This window comes from Ambystoma mexicanum, chromosome 8 (assembly GCF_040938575.1).
Source record: "Ambystoma mexicanum isolate Mex_15411 chromosome 8, UKY_AmexF1_1, whole genome shotgun sequence".
Taxonomy (NCBI): Eukaryota; Metazoa; Chordata; class Amphibia; order Caudata; family Ambystomatidae; genus Ambystoma; species Ambystoma mexicanum.
Window position 1 is genome coordinate 318,388,662 of NC_090929.1, and position 15,791 is coordinate 318,404,452.

At 44.7% G+C, this 15,791-nt stretch overlaps 1 protein-coding gene across 1 annotated transcript in view; it reads right to left on the reverse strand.

Annotated features, from left to right (window-relative positions):
• The window catches only part of UAP1L1 (UDP-N-acetylglucosamine pyrophosphorylase 1 like 1), a 525,997-nt gene that overhangs the window by 392,585 nt on the left and 117,621 nt on the right, over nucleotides 1-15,791 (reverse strand). Inside the window, exons 4-5 of the mRNA XM_069609735.1 lie at nucleotides 14,667-14,839; nucleotides 14,252-14,445 (exon numbers count right to left, since the gene is read on the reverse strand). Of these exons, the coding sequence (XP_069465836.1) occupies nucleotides 14,252-14,445; nucleotides 14,667-14,839 (367 nt within the window). The remainder of the gene's footprint in view (nucleotides 1-14,251; nucleotides 14,446-14,666; nucleotides 14,840-15,791) is intronic.

The window sequence follows — 15,791 nt, forward strand, 5'->3', positions numbered from 1 at the left end:
GATGTTCCCAGAAAAAGTTTCTGTAAACTAGTCCAGCAGGACTTGAACTCCTGGTCACTCTTAAACCATCGAAGAGACCCATTTCAAATAGGTTTTGTTTCAGTATTAGGGACTGCAATAAATCTCACTCTTCTTAATGCCATAAGTTGTCATATGCCATGCAGAGGCAACCACTTTATGTGTGTTACTTTTGTTGACTTTCGTATGGCTTTTGATTCAGTAGATAGAGTTTTGCTCATGAGGAAATTGTTGAAATATGATTGTCCCAAATCACTGATAAAAATTGTGAGCCTCTTACACTCAAACACTTCTGTACAAATTAAGTTGAACATGGAAGGCCTTCAATCAAAAATAATTCCAACTGCAAGAGGTTTGAAGCAAGATTTTATACTGGCTTCGACATTGTTAAACTTATTCTTACTGGACATAGCTGACGCATTTGCTTCAGCTCATTCTAATTCCCCAAAGATAGGGAAGCAAGTTATAGCATGGCTCCTTTATGCGGACGTTCTTGTTTTGATTTCCCAAACTCCATCTGGGCTACAAACTCTGCTTGATGTACTTGATCAGTATGTCTCAAGAAACAATCTAACCGTGAATCAAAATAAAACACAAATTATTATTCTGAGTAAACCTAAATCAACCTTGAAAAATAAGTTCCAATGGTCAATATGTAGCCATAAACTATAAGTGGTCTCAGAATACAAATATTTGGGGATGAATTTTAACAATTTTACATCTGACAAACCACTTGAATCAACAACGCGAACCAAATTAACAATGTTGACCTCTCAAGCAAAAATTGTTCATGCTAAATTTGGCAAATTTACGTGTGTACCCATAATGTCTTTCTACCATCAAAAATTAATACCAGTCATCACATATGGGATGGAATCTGTTTTACCTAGACCTGATCTATTCTGGAATCAGCTAGAAGCTAAATTTTGGAAAACCTTACAAAAGTTTCCAAAAAGCACTCCTAGCATGCTATTAAGATATGAACTTGGTCTCTTATCGACCCAGGCGCAAGTGACCTGGAAAATGTGCACATTACTTAGAAAATGCATTATGGGAGTATCTAAGCGAGATAGTTTAGCAATTCTGGCCGATTACTTGTTAACCTCGACTCATTTATTCCCCTTGAAATGGAGAGCACACATTATAATCGCCCTCGCAGATGCAGATATTTCAATTGATCTGTTGATCACAAATCCCAATCGTGCCAAGACCAAACTTTATCAACTGGATTGGTTAATGACTCAAGAAAAAGGCCTTAAGCTAAAAGATTTCAATAGGAATCTTTTTGGTCATAAACTACGCACAATGCCCGATTATCTTGTCAAATGTCCATCTCCAAACTTAAGACTGAAAATCTTAAGATTACGTCTTAACTTGTGGCCGGTCAATGAAATTCTGGTAAAACGAGGTCTTGTCAAAAAAGAATTAAGTTATTGTCGCTTCTGCAACAATACATCTATCACAGAAACGGTGTGTCACATTATTATGAAATGTAAAGCTTTTGCTTCTCAGCGTTCTAAACTTGCTAAATGTGTGACCCTAAAGTACTGTGATCGTTCTAACACCGAAGTATGGGCTGGAATCTTTGGGTCTGTCAAAATATCTGTCAGAATTGCAACGATTCACATTCTTGATGCTGCCTTCCCCTATGAGCAGAAATCTCTTAATTTCCATAAAGTGAAAACAAGGTAGATAATTCTGATAGCACACGTGTGTGCAAAGCAAAATTTTGATTAGATTACTTGTTAAATTGCACCATATGTTTGTCAGCCTTTTTTATCTTTGTTTTTCTCTTTTTTTCTTAGAAAGTGTTTTCACATTTAATATGACGCAATAATGTAGATAAATGATAATACTTATTGATATTTTAAATATTGTGAATGTAATTTATGACTAAATGTTTTGTATATTGTTACTAATTGAGTTTGTATTATATTTGTAAAGCTGAATTTTCAACTAAATCAAATAAAAAATAAAATAAGTACTAGGGGAAGGCAGGGCACTGGGAAGGCTCTCTCATGCAAGCATAATCACATACACATCGGCAGCACTGAAGAAGGTAGTTATTGTCTACAGAAGGATATATTAGGGGCAATTAACTATTCGTTGGATAGATTTGTAATGTCAGATCCCAGGCTTTGTAAAAGCTTAGTTAGTGCTATAGAGTAGTCAAACTCCCCCTCATCCACAGAAGGAATTCAGCCTGTAGAATCTAAGTAGACCAAAGGCTTAGTGTGCAGTGATCTTCATTATGGCTGAAGCACGAACTGACTCACCAGGTGTCTGTCCGTCATGGGCCCATGCGGGTTAAAAATAGGACTTGCATGTATTGTGTGCCAAAGTGCAGAATGAGATCAAATATGAGTCTTAATTGTGCAGAAAACTACAACCCAGATAATGTGAGCAGGATGAGTGGACTATGGATGGATGAAATATGTTTGTACATGGATAATAATGTTTAGTTTTCCTTGGGCTAGGGCTCAAGGTTTGGAAAAGTCTGAAGAGCTGCAGCGTGCTTTTGCATAGTTAGCAAAACGGAGGACAGCATGCCCTGACAAAACCGATGAGAATGAAGAAAAAAGGCTTTGAAGCATCCCTAATATGGAAAAGGACTGATTGGGCTGAACTCACGATCGAGCTCCAGTGACATCATCATGAGAAGTTGGACCTATATAAACCCCCCCCCTTGAAACCACTTTGGCAGGAAGGAACGGGATAAGGGACAAGAGAAGAATGTTCGGGCAGCAGAGTCCTTTGCTACCATCCTCATTTGTAAGATTAAACTTGTTATCCTTACAAGATCGCCTTTGGCATTATTTTCTTAGCAGGGTCTATTGATTCTGGTGTGAGCGTTATTAGGGTCACCTTTACACCGCTCAGAATCCACCCCCAGGGCTGATTTTGGAAATCCATCTTCATAAAAAGCCTAATATAATGTACTCTAACTGTACATTATAAAAGTGTTGCAAGTCACCAATGCCACTCATGACTACAGAGAGGAGTGAGTTTACAGGAAGATGACCTTAAAAACGCAAACTGCAATATTATTTAAAATGTACAATTTCAGGTTGTTTTTGCCATTACATGGACACACGATCAGCCCTTCCATACTTTATCTCTTGCTCACTAAACGCAAATTATTTTCCAACTGTGCATATGTAGAATGGACAACAAATCTTTAAACAGCTTTAATATGTTGCAAACCATGATTTTAAAAGTCACATTTTTTGTTTGAAATACATTAACATGCAGATATATTTCTGCTCCCAGCACTGCAATAAATAAACCAAGGTTCAGAATTGCTGAGAAAGAGGGACATGAATGCTCGGACAGATGAAACCTGTTGGCGGGACAATACTTGAACTTACAAGAGTATAGACTTTACCCTGTCGGATTACAAGGTGGCAGTTGACAACATGGCATCTAGGTGCTCCCCCAAGAACATTTGCTGTGACAGTGTTATGGATGATTTCTCGTAACAGATGGAAGCTGAATGACGAGAGACAGGCTTTTGTGGCTATTGTGTGTTGCAGGGTCAGTTCGAGAGGTGGTGCCCAGTGTGTGTTGCAGGGCCAGTTCGAGATGGTGCACCGATCAACCCGTCGCCTAGATTAGGGAAGTACATGGTATGGAGAATTTTCATTTCGGTGCTAATTCCCCTTGAACCATATAGACCCACAGCTCTTTTGCTGGATTTAGGACTTTTTAATTTTAACCCTAGTGAGTGGGACCTTTTTCTCCCCTTTGTCTCGGGAGGATAGCTTAGCAGCAACGTGCTCACCTTGGAAGCGAGACGACACAGAGCAACACAGGTTTGATCCCCGGGTCTGCGTTTAGAAACCTCTGGGTATTAAGCGCGTTATAAATAACCAATCATGAGTTTTTATCGGATTTGGATTTTGTGTTTTCACTGTTGTTGGAGTCTGACAAATTCCATAGGCTTTTGCTTTTTCTATGGTGACACACAGCACCTTCAGTGCAGTGTCACTGAGAAATCCTTAGGATTTCTCATAAAGTTTAAATACCTTTTCTTGTGTGAACTACCCTTTCTCTTTGTGGGTCCTGCAAACAGCATCTTATGTGGATTGCTGGGGGGTTACCTAGTAGCCCCTTATCCTACTTTCCCATGTAACATGTTTATGCTACCCTCTCTACTTTAAATGGCTGGTGGCAGTGGTTTAATTTTTCGTACCATTGTGCTTTTCTACCGCAGGCTGAACCCTCAGCTGCAGTACAGCACCCATGTGTGACCATTGTGTCACAATGGCCCAGTCTTCTTTTTTCGCCATTTTCTGTTTGTGAGGACTTTCTTGGCTTTTACTGTGAGTCAGGTTTGAGCCCTTTGTTCGTCTTGCCTTTGGCGGGCTTCAGCCATGAATCCCCTTGCTCCAGTGTCTCTGGAAGGACAGGATGGGATGGGAGGGAGGGTCCTGAAACTCCCCTCTCCTTTGTCTCTAGGAATGCCTGAATGAAACTAGTCCCGATTGGCTGGCTTCCTGTCCTTTCAGATCGAAAGTCTAGGCTCTGGATGAATGGGAGAACCCTGCTTAAAAGGGGAGGGTTTTGGGACTACAGGCAGAGTCGACCACTGAAAGAACATACAAAGTTCGCTGCAACATTCCTGGACCTTCAATTGCCCAGTGAAGACCAACTAACTGAGATGTACCCCACTTGGCACCCTCCCCGATTTGCCGTGCCTCTCTTGCTGCAGAAGCCCAATGCACGGGGTTGAGGGACCATAAGCGAGGCCAACGTCTGCCGTGCAACAAATCCGGCCAAAAGCTCCAGGACCCTCCTAAGGACCCTCCAGAAGCAGAAAATCCTGGCCCAGAGTCCCCTCACCAGAGTGCAGGACCGAGAGAGCACATAAAGTCCAACCGGTGTCCAGCGTTCTGCATCAGTGCCGTTTACAAAGCGCTGAAACCGCAAAGTGCAGCTGAAACAAAAAGGGCCTTTAGCTGCGGACGACCTTCCAGAGTACTGCCGTAGGAGCCCTCCAGACGTCCCCCCTCTTGTCCCCACGACAGAGGCTCAGGAACAAGGGTCTGCTTGGCTGTAGCAAGACGGAATCCAGGTGGACCACCTTTTCTTCTAACCAGAGGTACCGTTTGGGCTTGGGGATACATACCTTCTTGCCTTAAGTCGTGCTGCCTCACTTGAGGCTGGCACCTACTGAGTTGATTTCAACTCCCTTTTCACAGGCATAACAGCTTGTGGCCGTACAAGTGATTTTTCTGAACTCCTTAACTTCGTGCAAGACTCTTATCCAAGAAGTGCATCAAATCCATAGACTGTGTCCAAATGACTCTGGCCGTCCTGGCTCCCTAAAAGCACTCTTCTCAATCCATGGACTTTGATATTGCTTCTCCCCCATAGGTTGTGGCTTGTTAAACACTGTTACTGCTGGGAAAGGCTCATCTAGACTTCATTGGAGGATTCAGTAGTTCTCACATACATATTCTGAGAATCTGTTCTAACCGTTTGGCTTCCCTTACCCTTTCCTTTCAGCAACCCTGAATCTCCAAAGTATGAGAGTGTAATATATAAATGCGAATACTATCCTTGTGATTGAAGTAACCTGCGGGTGTAGGAGAAGTGTATGAAGCATATCCAAAGATATTCACAGGCTTGTTTCATTCTGAAAAGTAATTTCAAAGTTTATTCCTATTGTTACAATCTTTTGCCTTTTTAAAATATGCTCATTTAAAACTGACGTTAAATAAATAAATATTAATAACTGAAAACTTTAGTGTAAGTGTTACTTGGCTACCTGTTAAGGCGGATTTTTGAACTCGGACCTGGTGGGCAGAGGTTCAGAAGACCAGCCTAGTTTCTTGGAACATGGTAACCTTCTGGTCAAGCCAGACCAATCAAGGTAGCTTGGCGGCGCTCAAGACTAGGTCTCAGGAGGGGTGAGGGTGACTGAAAGACCTCAATGAGCACACAGAGTAAAGGACACTTACAAATCACTCTCAGTCGTGTATATATATTAAAAATACTAATCCATTTATTTCAAGGCCTTTAGGTTTCAACACATGAATCAAATCACAGTAATACTATTAAGCCAACACAATCCTATCTAAATACATATATACAAGAGCAATGGGCTCTAAAGGGTTAATGCACGAAATGGGTCCACAATCTAAAAGGGGAAGGAATCAGGCAGTGCATGTAGTCTTTAGTCCCTTCTGTATCCAACACACTCCTAACTAAGAGGCAGTCCAATCCCTAAGAGTGGAGCTTATTGCTCAAATGTACATGCAATGCTGGCACACGCGGTAGTTCAAACGGGCAAAACGGGGTCTCTTCAAGGGTCTGGAACAGCTCAGCAAGGTGGGTGTGGTTATGAATCGGATCCCACTATTCGAGGAGGGCCTCCACTTGAGGACAGAGTCGATTTCAAGAGTTGGGAATAGTTTGCTAGTTCGCAATAGCAGTGGAAAGGAGACGGGGCCTCAGGGGCCACTTGTGCCTAAAAATGGATGAAGGTCCTAGGGGCCACCGGTTAGCGTTGAGATTACTCACCGACCCCGGCGCACTCCGGACCAAACTTCAGCAGTCGAGTCCACTTCGGTGGCAGGTTTAAGTGCAGCAATATGGCGGCTCTGCGGATTTCAGCGACGAAGATACAGCGATGATTCCCAAACGGGACAGTGGCGATTTCTCCGCTCCTGGTGCATGGATCAGGCCAGTTAAACTGCATCAGGCTTCAGTGGCAAGAGGGGCACTAATGCAGCGCACCTGCAAAGTTTGTCAGCACGGCTAGGCAACACAGTAACCACGTACACTCCGGTTAGGGCGCACTCACTTCACTCCAGACCTGGGAACACCAAGTGTACGAAATTCGGTGTGAGAGAGCTAGCGACGTACAAAGTTTCAAGGGCGTCCTCGAAACGGTGGCGGTATCAGGGCAAAGAGTCTGCGTAAGCCGGTCAGCCCACTGGTTGGCCCAGGGACACTTCAGAGAATGCTTACTTTCAGGGTTTATAGAAGGTGCCGCAAATAGTTGGTCCCACTATTCCAATGGGTCGAAGCGTCTTCGCAGACCTTCTAGGATAACAAGATGCAGAGGGGTCCCACGAGACGACAGCGGGCTCAGGGTGCCAAACCCTCCAATGGGTCACCAGCGGTAAGATACTTGGATTCTATCCTTTGTTCAGGGAGAACTCCAGAGATCAACAGGTATGGGTGTTTGGGGCCTTCTCTTATCCAGAATCTCCTTCGCGCCAAAAGGAAGAGGACCCAATGGGAGATCTGCTCACATACAGGCATACCATACATGGAGCAATCACGGACCACGGTGGTCCCAGGCATTCACAGCACTCCAGACTCTCTGGCACACAGGATGTGTATTGGGAACAGATATCCCAGCCCACATCCTGGAGGCGCACACACATAAGGGATGCAGAAGCCCGCAAAAGCTTGGCGTTTCGCTGGAAAATGTATGCCCAAATAAGGACTGACCCGGGTTGGCTCGACCTGGGGAAGGTGTAGGGGCAAGATGGCCAAAGGATAAGACAAAGAACCTTGTGGCATGGCCATTTTGGAGCCAGGCCACCTGTTTGTGCCAAGCGCGGTAATCGCAATTTACCTGGCAGGAAAAGGTTAAAAATATACAAAATGATAAGCTTCCACCAGCCCTGTCCAAGGCACATCTGCACTTCTCCTAAAAATCCTTCGAGAGTATCTAGGGCCTTTGGAAATGACTTATAGACCTAAGTGCGCTGTACTGGAAGGTACATTGCACGCTTGTTACATGTTGCAGAAAAGTTGCAACATTCGAAAGGACTAAGTGAAACGAAGTCTCCAAGTACTGACTGTCTTAACGGCATGTCAATTTCCCCATAAAAAGTGAGCGAAAAGCCCAGAGGATTGCAGTAGAAGGCTGGGCTCCTCTGGTAAAGTCAGACTATGGTGTTTAACATCAGCAAAAAGTTGGGGGGGGTACACAACTGGAGGGGGGGGGAATTACACATAAAATGGAAATCTTTCCTAACATTTGCATTTACGGATTTTAATTTTACAGCTCTACAGCTCACATTTACCACTCTTGTGATAGGGCTGGCTGCTCAGTCACACTACCAACTTGTGTAGTACAGACCTATACCAAACGCTGGATTATCAAATACAAAGCAGATAAGTCGTGTGTAGTCTTGCACAGTGTGGCTGCACCAATTCTTACCTAACAGTGCATCCCTTGTTTTCTGGAGGTGCACAGTGGTCGGGGCAAGGAATTATGTAAATACCCTTGGGCAGTCTTGAGGCCAAAGAGGAGGAAATTGAATTGAAAGGGGTGGCCCACCACCACAAAGTGCAGGAATTTGCGATGACAGAAGACGTGTATTTCCATGTCCCCATGCCGAGGGACAACGGAAAATCCTCTCTGGCCAGCTGGCTGAGGATCTTTTTCAGCGTGACCATTTGAAACTATTGGGAACAAAGGTACTTGTTTCGACATAGGTCGAGGATAGGGCTCCAGCTGCTACATTTTTTTTTCATGCCAGAAAAAAAACTCACTAGTACATGCCCCAGATTCACCCGGAGCAGGGTACAGGAGCGAGCATACTTCCAGCTGAAGTACGTGAAGGTGTTTTTCCGGTTTGCCAGCAAGAGGGGTTGGAGGTGGTCTCTGAATAAATTTGAGGGAGTCTTAACTAAAGCACTTATTTGCCTGCAATTATGCGTCTACATTGAAGAGTGGAGTGTTGAAATAGAAACTGGCACTGTGCAGGAGTCAAGCTTGCTTGCTGGACTGGCCTTTGTACTGAGAGATGATGCAATGCCTGTGGGCATTTCTTTAAGGCTGTGATAGAGCCTTGTACTTTCACCTGAGCACTTAGAAGAGCAATAGTCTCTGCCCAAGCTGAGAAGCATTGTTGTTTTGAGTGAAAGGACTGAAACAGCCACCATAGTTGAAGATTGCGAAGGCACCTTGCCAAATCTGTTGAGGGTTTGAAGAGTATGGTCCACATTTTGCCAAAAAGGTCTTCCACATCAAAAAGGCATATAAACGACTTCCATGTGCACATCAGGTCTGAAATTCATGGTCTTCAGCCACCCATGGTATCCAAGGACATGCAAGCGATGCTAATGGTCACTCAGATGGTATGGCCTGGGGCTGATGCCCCCATCCCTGAGCAGTGCAAAAGCTTCTCGTTGCTTGTCAGGGTGAAATTCCAGTAGGGGACATTGACTCGCAGCTCACAGTCATATCTGGCAAGGATGGTGAGCGAGTTGGCGGACTTGATTGTGGCTCCCGTAGTGGAAATTATTCTCTTGCCAAAGTCTGGCTGCCTTACTTGACCAGAAGAACAGTGCATGGCGATGAGGGGGTTAGCCAACCTCTTTCTGGCTGCAACAGAAAACAAAGTGGGGCAAGATTGGGTGCGCAGGCATTTGGGGCATTGTTTGCAGCCCTATCATTTTCATCAAACACAGTACCTTTGCAGCAAAGCCATAAAGGGTTTCTCATGGCAGCAAGCCCATCCCCCCAGATTGGATTGGAGTCAACACCACTGTTTTTCTGGACAGCTGCCTCCGTTGTTAGAGTCCCCTTCCAGTCTTTGTTCAGTGAGGAGGAGGTTACACATTTTGGTGGCCTTAATCAGGATTGAGTGGAAAGCAGCAATTTCATCAAGATGGGAATTCCTTATTGGGAGCTCTTCCAGGTCTCCATCTGCTGGTACAAGATCATCAAACTCGTCAGTACATGAGGAGTGAATAGAGGCAGTATCTGGATGCATATACTCATGTGCATCAGTGTCCTAAGACATGCCTTGAGGAGGTTGTTCCTCAGGTGGAGGAGGGCGTGGATGGTGGTGTGGAAGCCAAGGCTGGGACGGTATACAAGGCATTGGGGTCAGTGGAGGAGGAACAGAGGATTGTAGTCTGGAGTTCAGACACAAGGGTGGGTAAAATGCCCATAGTAATGCGCCTCAGGTTGTGGTTGTGAGGGGCCTGGCATGGCCATTGGAGGTGGTGTGCTGGAGGGAGGCCAGACAACTCCTCCTCAAAAAACACTCCTCCTGTGCCTCCAAAGATGGTGTAAATAGTGTGTTGGAAGGCACAGACAACATGGGTGGGGCATGAGGCTGCAGCATGAACACGGGCTGTTTAGGCCTTTTTGTCAGTCTGAGCGGTGCAAAAACCTGTCGTGAAAGCACTGATGAAAGGTGTGTCAATGAGGCCGTAAGTATAGGGAATGGTTGTCAACGAGGTTGTTGATTGGATGGATCCAAAGGTTCAGACATGGCGATCGTCGGAGGCTCGTCAACGTGGAAGTGGTCTAAATCGTCAACAGTTTTAGCTTTGTTGACAACCTCTTCGTTGACGATGGAGTGGATGGTTTGTGCGACGATGATGGTTTGGTCAGGCATAGTAGACTTGTAAAGCACAGGTGAAATCTAATTTCTTCACCACCTTCACACAGGAACTCTCATGGGATCACGACCTATTGGAAGTGGGGATATGCTTGAGGGGGACTGCTGGGACGCAGTGAGAACAGCTCCTCACAGAAGCAGAGTTGGAGGCCACAGTACTTTGTCGAGACAAGCCACAAGTCTACTGTGCTCATCTTTGTGATTCGTGTTGGAGAAAGACTGGCAAATGGAGCAGGAATCCACATAATCTGGGTGTTTGTCCTTCACATAGATATTTGTAAGTTTTCAGGTGGAACAAGTCTTGAAAGGCTCTTTTTGGCCTTTGAATCAGTCATGGTGGGGAAGGGGCACTTCACTGGGCTCACCCCTAGAGGAACGCTGCTAAAACCCCTGTCTCCTGTAGTGGAGCATCACAGGAGTGCAGGATCTTCTAAACACAAGAATAGTGATTATCTGTAGCTTTAAAATGGTGGTAAACATAAAGCTGAGTGATGAAAATTCTTCTAGAAAAAGTTGATTAGAGAGAACTTTAGAGAGGACTCCCAACTCTACACATGCAGATGGCCTCCAAGGGTGGAGCCATGGGAGGCACTGCTTATTGAATAGAGGCTAAATAACCCGGGAAAAAAAACTGAAGTGAATACAGTTTCTGGTTTTCTATTAAACTGCTTAATATTACTGAGGATTCACAGTCTGACAACGGGGAATATTCTAAAAGCACGTGAAATTATGAAAGATGCAATGCTGGAGAACCGGTTTGAACAGAAGCTCGCCATGGACAGGAGAAAATCAGAGAGAAAACTACCCCTCTAACCAGATGCCTGACTGGAGGAAATGGAGACTGAAAAGGTGGTGGGGTTTGAGGGCTATTTGAAAGATTCCAGGAGGAGGCATACCCTCAAGCGTATTGCTCAGATAGTGATTGGCTCAGGGAAGCTGCTGATCGAGGGAACCAATGCGGGACGAGGGGAGCTCCTATGCATGAAGGGGAGGGCTACACAAATCCAGCAGATTCATTTGACAATGAAAGGTGTATGTGGTGAGGTTGGAAGAGAAGGAGGTGGACCAAGGGACCAGTGAGGAGGATGCAGCAGTTGGAGGACTAGTTAAAGAGGACTGTTGGGAGTGCTTGAGAGAGTGACAAGAAGGTCTTGGGACTAGAGGGATGTACCAATTTGCTTGTATGTGAGAGACTGACTAACTGAAAGGAGTTTGGAGGGAAGAGTAGAAAGGGGCTTGGTGAGAGGAGCAGAGAGTAGAAAGGGGGAGCTAGAGTGAGAAGGTCAATAGGCTGCAATTGGGAGGTGTTGGGACAACCAGACTACCCCAACTAGGTCACGTTGCAAGTCCCTGAGGAGTCAGCCATTAGGCCTTCCAAGGGTAAGAGAGAGACTTCAACCATAGGGGTACTATGGCTGCAGTTGACTGATCTGGGAACTAACAGTGGTTTAATAGAAAGCCTGGGCTAGGGAGGTGAGAGCCCCCGTTCACGGGTGAGGGGACAAGTACAGGGACCACTCTAGAGCCAGGATCCAATTATTTTCTATGCCCATTTTAAGAATACAATCTGAAAATGATAGGTTGTTGTAGTGTGATTCATTGAGAAACGCGTCACATATGTAGAAGGGTTTCTAGAAAATACCCCAAACCAACACCTAAGCAGTCCTCTATCGATGCAGTTTGTAAATCAACACACCGATAACCTATGCCACATGTTTATGGAAACTGTATTTGCATGTTAAGGGGCTCCCTTTCTCAGCAGAGGTTTTGAAAGTAAAATCATCTATCCCTGAGACCTGCTGTGTGCTTCCGACTGATACCACAAGACATCGGTCAGCAACTTCCCATTCATCAGACTCAACTTTCAAATTTTGACCAAAACATCAGTGGTCGATTCCCTTGCTTGACATTTAGAGGAGGGTCTTTCTATGTTACAGAACCTTAACCAGCAGACAGTATTGCAGAGAATGGGTCACACCACAGGTGCAGCAGCCGACCAACCAGAATGTTATGATGTGATTGCTTGTTAAGCCAGAATTCCTATTTTGGGGATTGTGATGAATCGCAGGATTTGGTCACTACTCCGAGGGGAGCCTTTTCTTGTTAGACTAGTGAGGTGAGCCTGCTATGCAATATGCAAAATTCCTAGGGGTGGCTGAAAGCGGGATCTCACAGAAAGAGACTCGCCTCTTGGGGATAGGGAGTCATGTTCGAGAAGAAACTCCCTTTTCATACAAGTAAAGAGACCAATATGAAGATATTGATAAAGCCAGAATCCTCCTATATGTGCTACTGTGGCAAATTTACTGAAGACACATTCAATTAGGTACTGAAACGAGTAAACAACAGACCATAGGAGAGATCGAGAACCTGCCTGATGCTGAGACAAGGAAGCCCAATAGAGTTGGCCCAAACCTATTCCAACTGCCAAGGAAGGACTACTGTATATGCTTGGGAAAGCCTTGAACTGGCAACATGAAAATGGGAGGAGCAGAGTCAAGAGGGAAAGAGACCTGGGAGTTTCAAAAGGGTCAGAAGGAGGAACAGGTGCACGAGAATCACCTGTGTCAAGAAAGCCTAAGTAGAGGCTTTGCGCCAAACGAGTATCCCAGGAGGCACTCCGCAGTGGAAGAAGGCGACCGGATCACGGAAGGAGAGGAGAATCTCTGTGCCGGTGCCTAGTATCCCGAGAGGTACCGAAGAAAGGAAATCGCTAAGAGAAACATACTGGCCGAACGATTACCCTAATGGAGGGAAAGGGAAGCCCTCTCTGAACTGGTAGAACAATCCAGGAGGTACGGCAAGACGTACCGGAAGAGAAGCACAGAAGTACCGAAGCCATCCTGCAAAGACTGAATAAAGCAGCTCAGAAGCAAAGAGACACAAACTCTGAAGCCACAAAGGTAATGGGTGGAGAGGGAGATCCGGGGAGAGGGGTGGCTGGAGTGAGTGGTGATCCCCTAACTGGCGGTCCATTAAGAAAGGTGAGTTACTACGGTACTCATCCCAGTGGTACTGAAAACAGTAAGAAGAGTGAGCTGTACTACGGGACTAATCCAACCATCCCAGTAACACCGAAACCCACAAGAAGAGTAAAGTTTACTGGGGAACTCCTGCTCGTCCCAGTAGTATCAACTACCATATAAAGAGTGAAGATAAACCCCGGGTACAAGATACAGGCCTCAGGGAGAAAGAAGAAACTCAGACAAGAATTAAGTCTCATTGTAGAGAAACCAACACTATTCAGAAGAAAGAATATTCATTGACAAGAACAGAGTATTGAGGAAGCCAGGGGTCAGTACCCCTGAGGAAGAGACTTTAAGGAGACCAAAAGGAACACTAAACAAAGTAGAAAAGTCCTATATCAGAACTGAATGAACTGGTAAAGAAACCAGCAAACATTTAAGGATTCGCTGCTGAATCTGAACATTCATTGGAAAGACATCTTTCCGGCCAAGAGAAGGGAGTCATTCTCTGGGTCTTTAGTTGTTAGTATTAGTGTTAGGTCAGGACAGGGTAGATTTGTGACTGAGGACGGACATTCATTTGGACATTTACACGGACGATGAACACCCTAGATTAGTTGTGCTAGCTAGGGCCACCCTTAGGTTATGTAAAGTTAGTACTTTTTCCAGACTGTCTGAACACGATGACAAAGGCAACAAGGAAACAGACTAGGCAAATGATGAATAAAGACTTCTTTCTAGCATTAAGTTGTTTTGGAATGGAATTTCAAATTTGATTTTCTTCAAAAGTTGGTTTATGAAGCTCTATATATTATTAAGCACTTGGCACAGTGCTTACTATTCAGATTCTAAGACAAGCATTCTAGAGTCTATATGATGTTCATTTACCTCACCACTGTCTTCAGGAATTCCACAGTAAAGAAGTGCATGCAGATGCTGGCAGCATTGTACGTTAATCTCCCGTCAGGATTGCGCATCTGTGCATTTTCCGGGCTGATTTCACTGTATTCTATCACTTGGTAAACCCCATCAACTTGGCACGCTACTCCCACAGGCTCTGCTGGGTCGAATTTTTCTACAACCTGTATTGGTAAAACACAGGAGACGCAAGGTGCCATCAGGGCTTTTTCACCCACTTTCTTAAGCATCAAAATATAAGCAACAACAAGCCGTCATTCATCAAGAAGCAGATTCAACCAGGGTCATTGCCTTGGTTCTCTCCCACCGGTAAAGTAGAAGGGTAAACAAATGTTACACTGCCTACCAATATCCAAAAACAGCATTAGGAAAAGCTGCTTCCTACCTTGGCACCACATTCAGCCCCTTTGGAGACACAAAATCCGATGAAAACTGGGTCGGCCATTTTGACGAGGATATTGTCCACACAATATACATGAATATACTGTACACCGCGACTTTCCATGTCTTCCAAGATTTGGTTGTCTTCTAGTGCACGGTACAGACCGCCATTACCATCTAGAATGTTCCAGTAAAGAAGACAATTTTCATCAAAGAGCACTAACAAAGGGAGCAGTGACAGGTACAATTTTCCATTGCAGTCTCTTAAATACTATGAAATGTGATTCCACGGTTGGGCAAGGAAATGTACACTTTTCAGCAACAGAGCTACCCCTTTAAGTGCCAACCATGGGGAGGTTTTGTACAGGGTGTTGCAACTGGTTCATTTGCTCTGGCCGAATAGCTCTACGCCAATCGTCAATGGCTTGTGCAGGATGTATAGTGCAGTCAAGTCATGATATAAAACAGTCAGACTCTGGTAAACAAAAGGGGAAGAAACATAATTAAAAGGAAAAGCAGACTGTATATTGATATGGCTTGATTTTGCACAGCACTTTTCACCAATGTCTGGTTGTGAGAGGGCAGTAATGTTAGGAATAGAGGACTTGTTTATTGCGCTCTCTGAGTAAATCCGAAAGGACTGAGAAGCGCCTTCCATTTTCACTAGTGCAAAGTCTTGAGCCAATTTATGAAATAGCAGAAATTAAAAGGGCAGCTACTGTTAAAAGAAGCATTGGCCCCGCCAATGGCTTGGACCTTTGTGCAAAGACAAGTGTCTGTGTTGTGGGGCAGAGGAAAATGCAGGGAGAACAGGAGAAGGAATGGCGCATGCAGGAAAAGAAGGAAAGAGCAGCATAAAAGGATACAATTGGATCAGCAGTTGGTAGGAGAGGTTGTCAGACACCTGGAAGGATGGTGTTTATGTGAGAGATGGGGGTTAGCGTCACAGGTGCATAAGGACAGGAATGGTCCAATGCCATACATTGTCACCAAAAGCCCACATACCAGGTACTACATGAACATGGCAGACTATGGAATCTTACCTTAAATTGCTCACACAATTAATCTGGTAATTGCATCAGAATGCATAAATACTTCCATTATAGGCCAGAATGGCCAGAAGATGCAG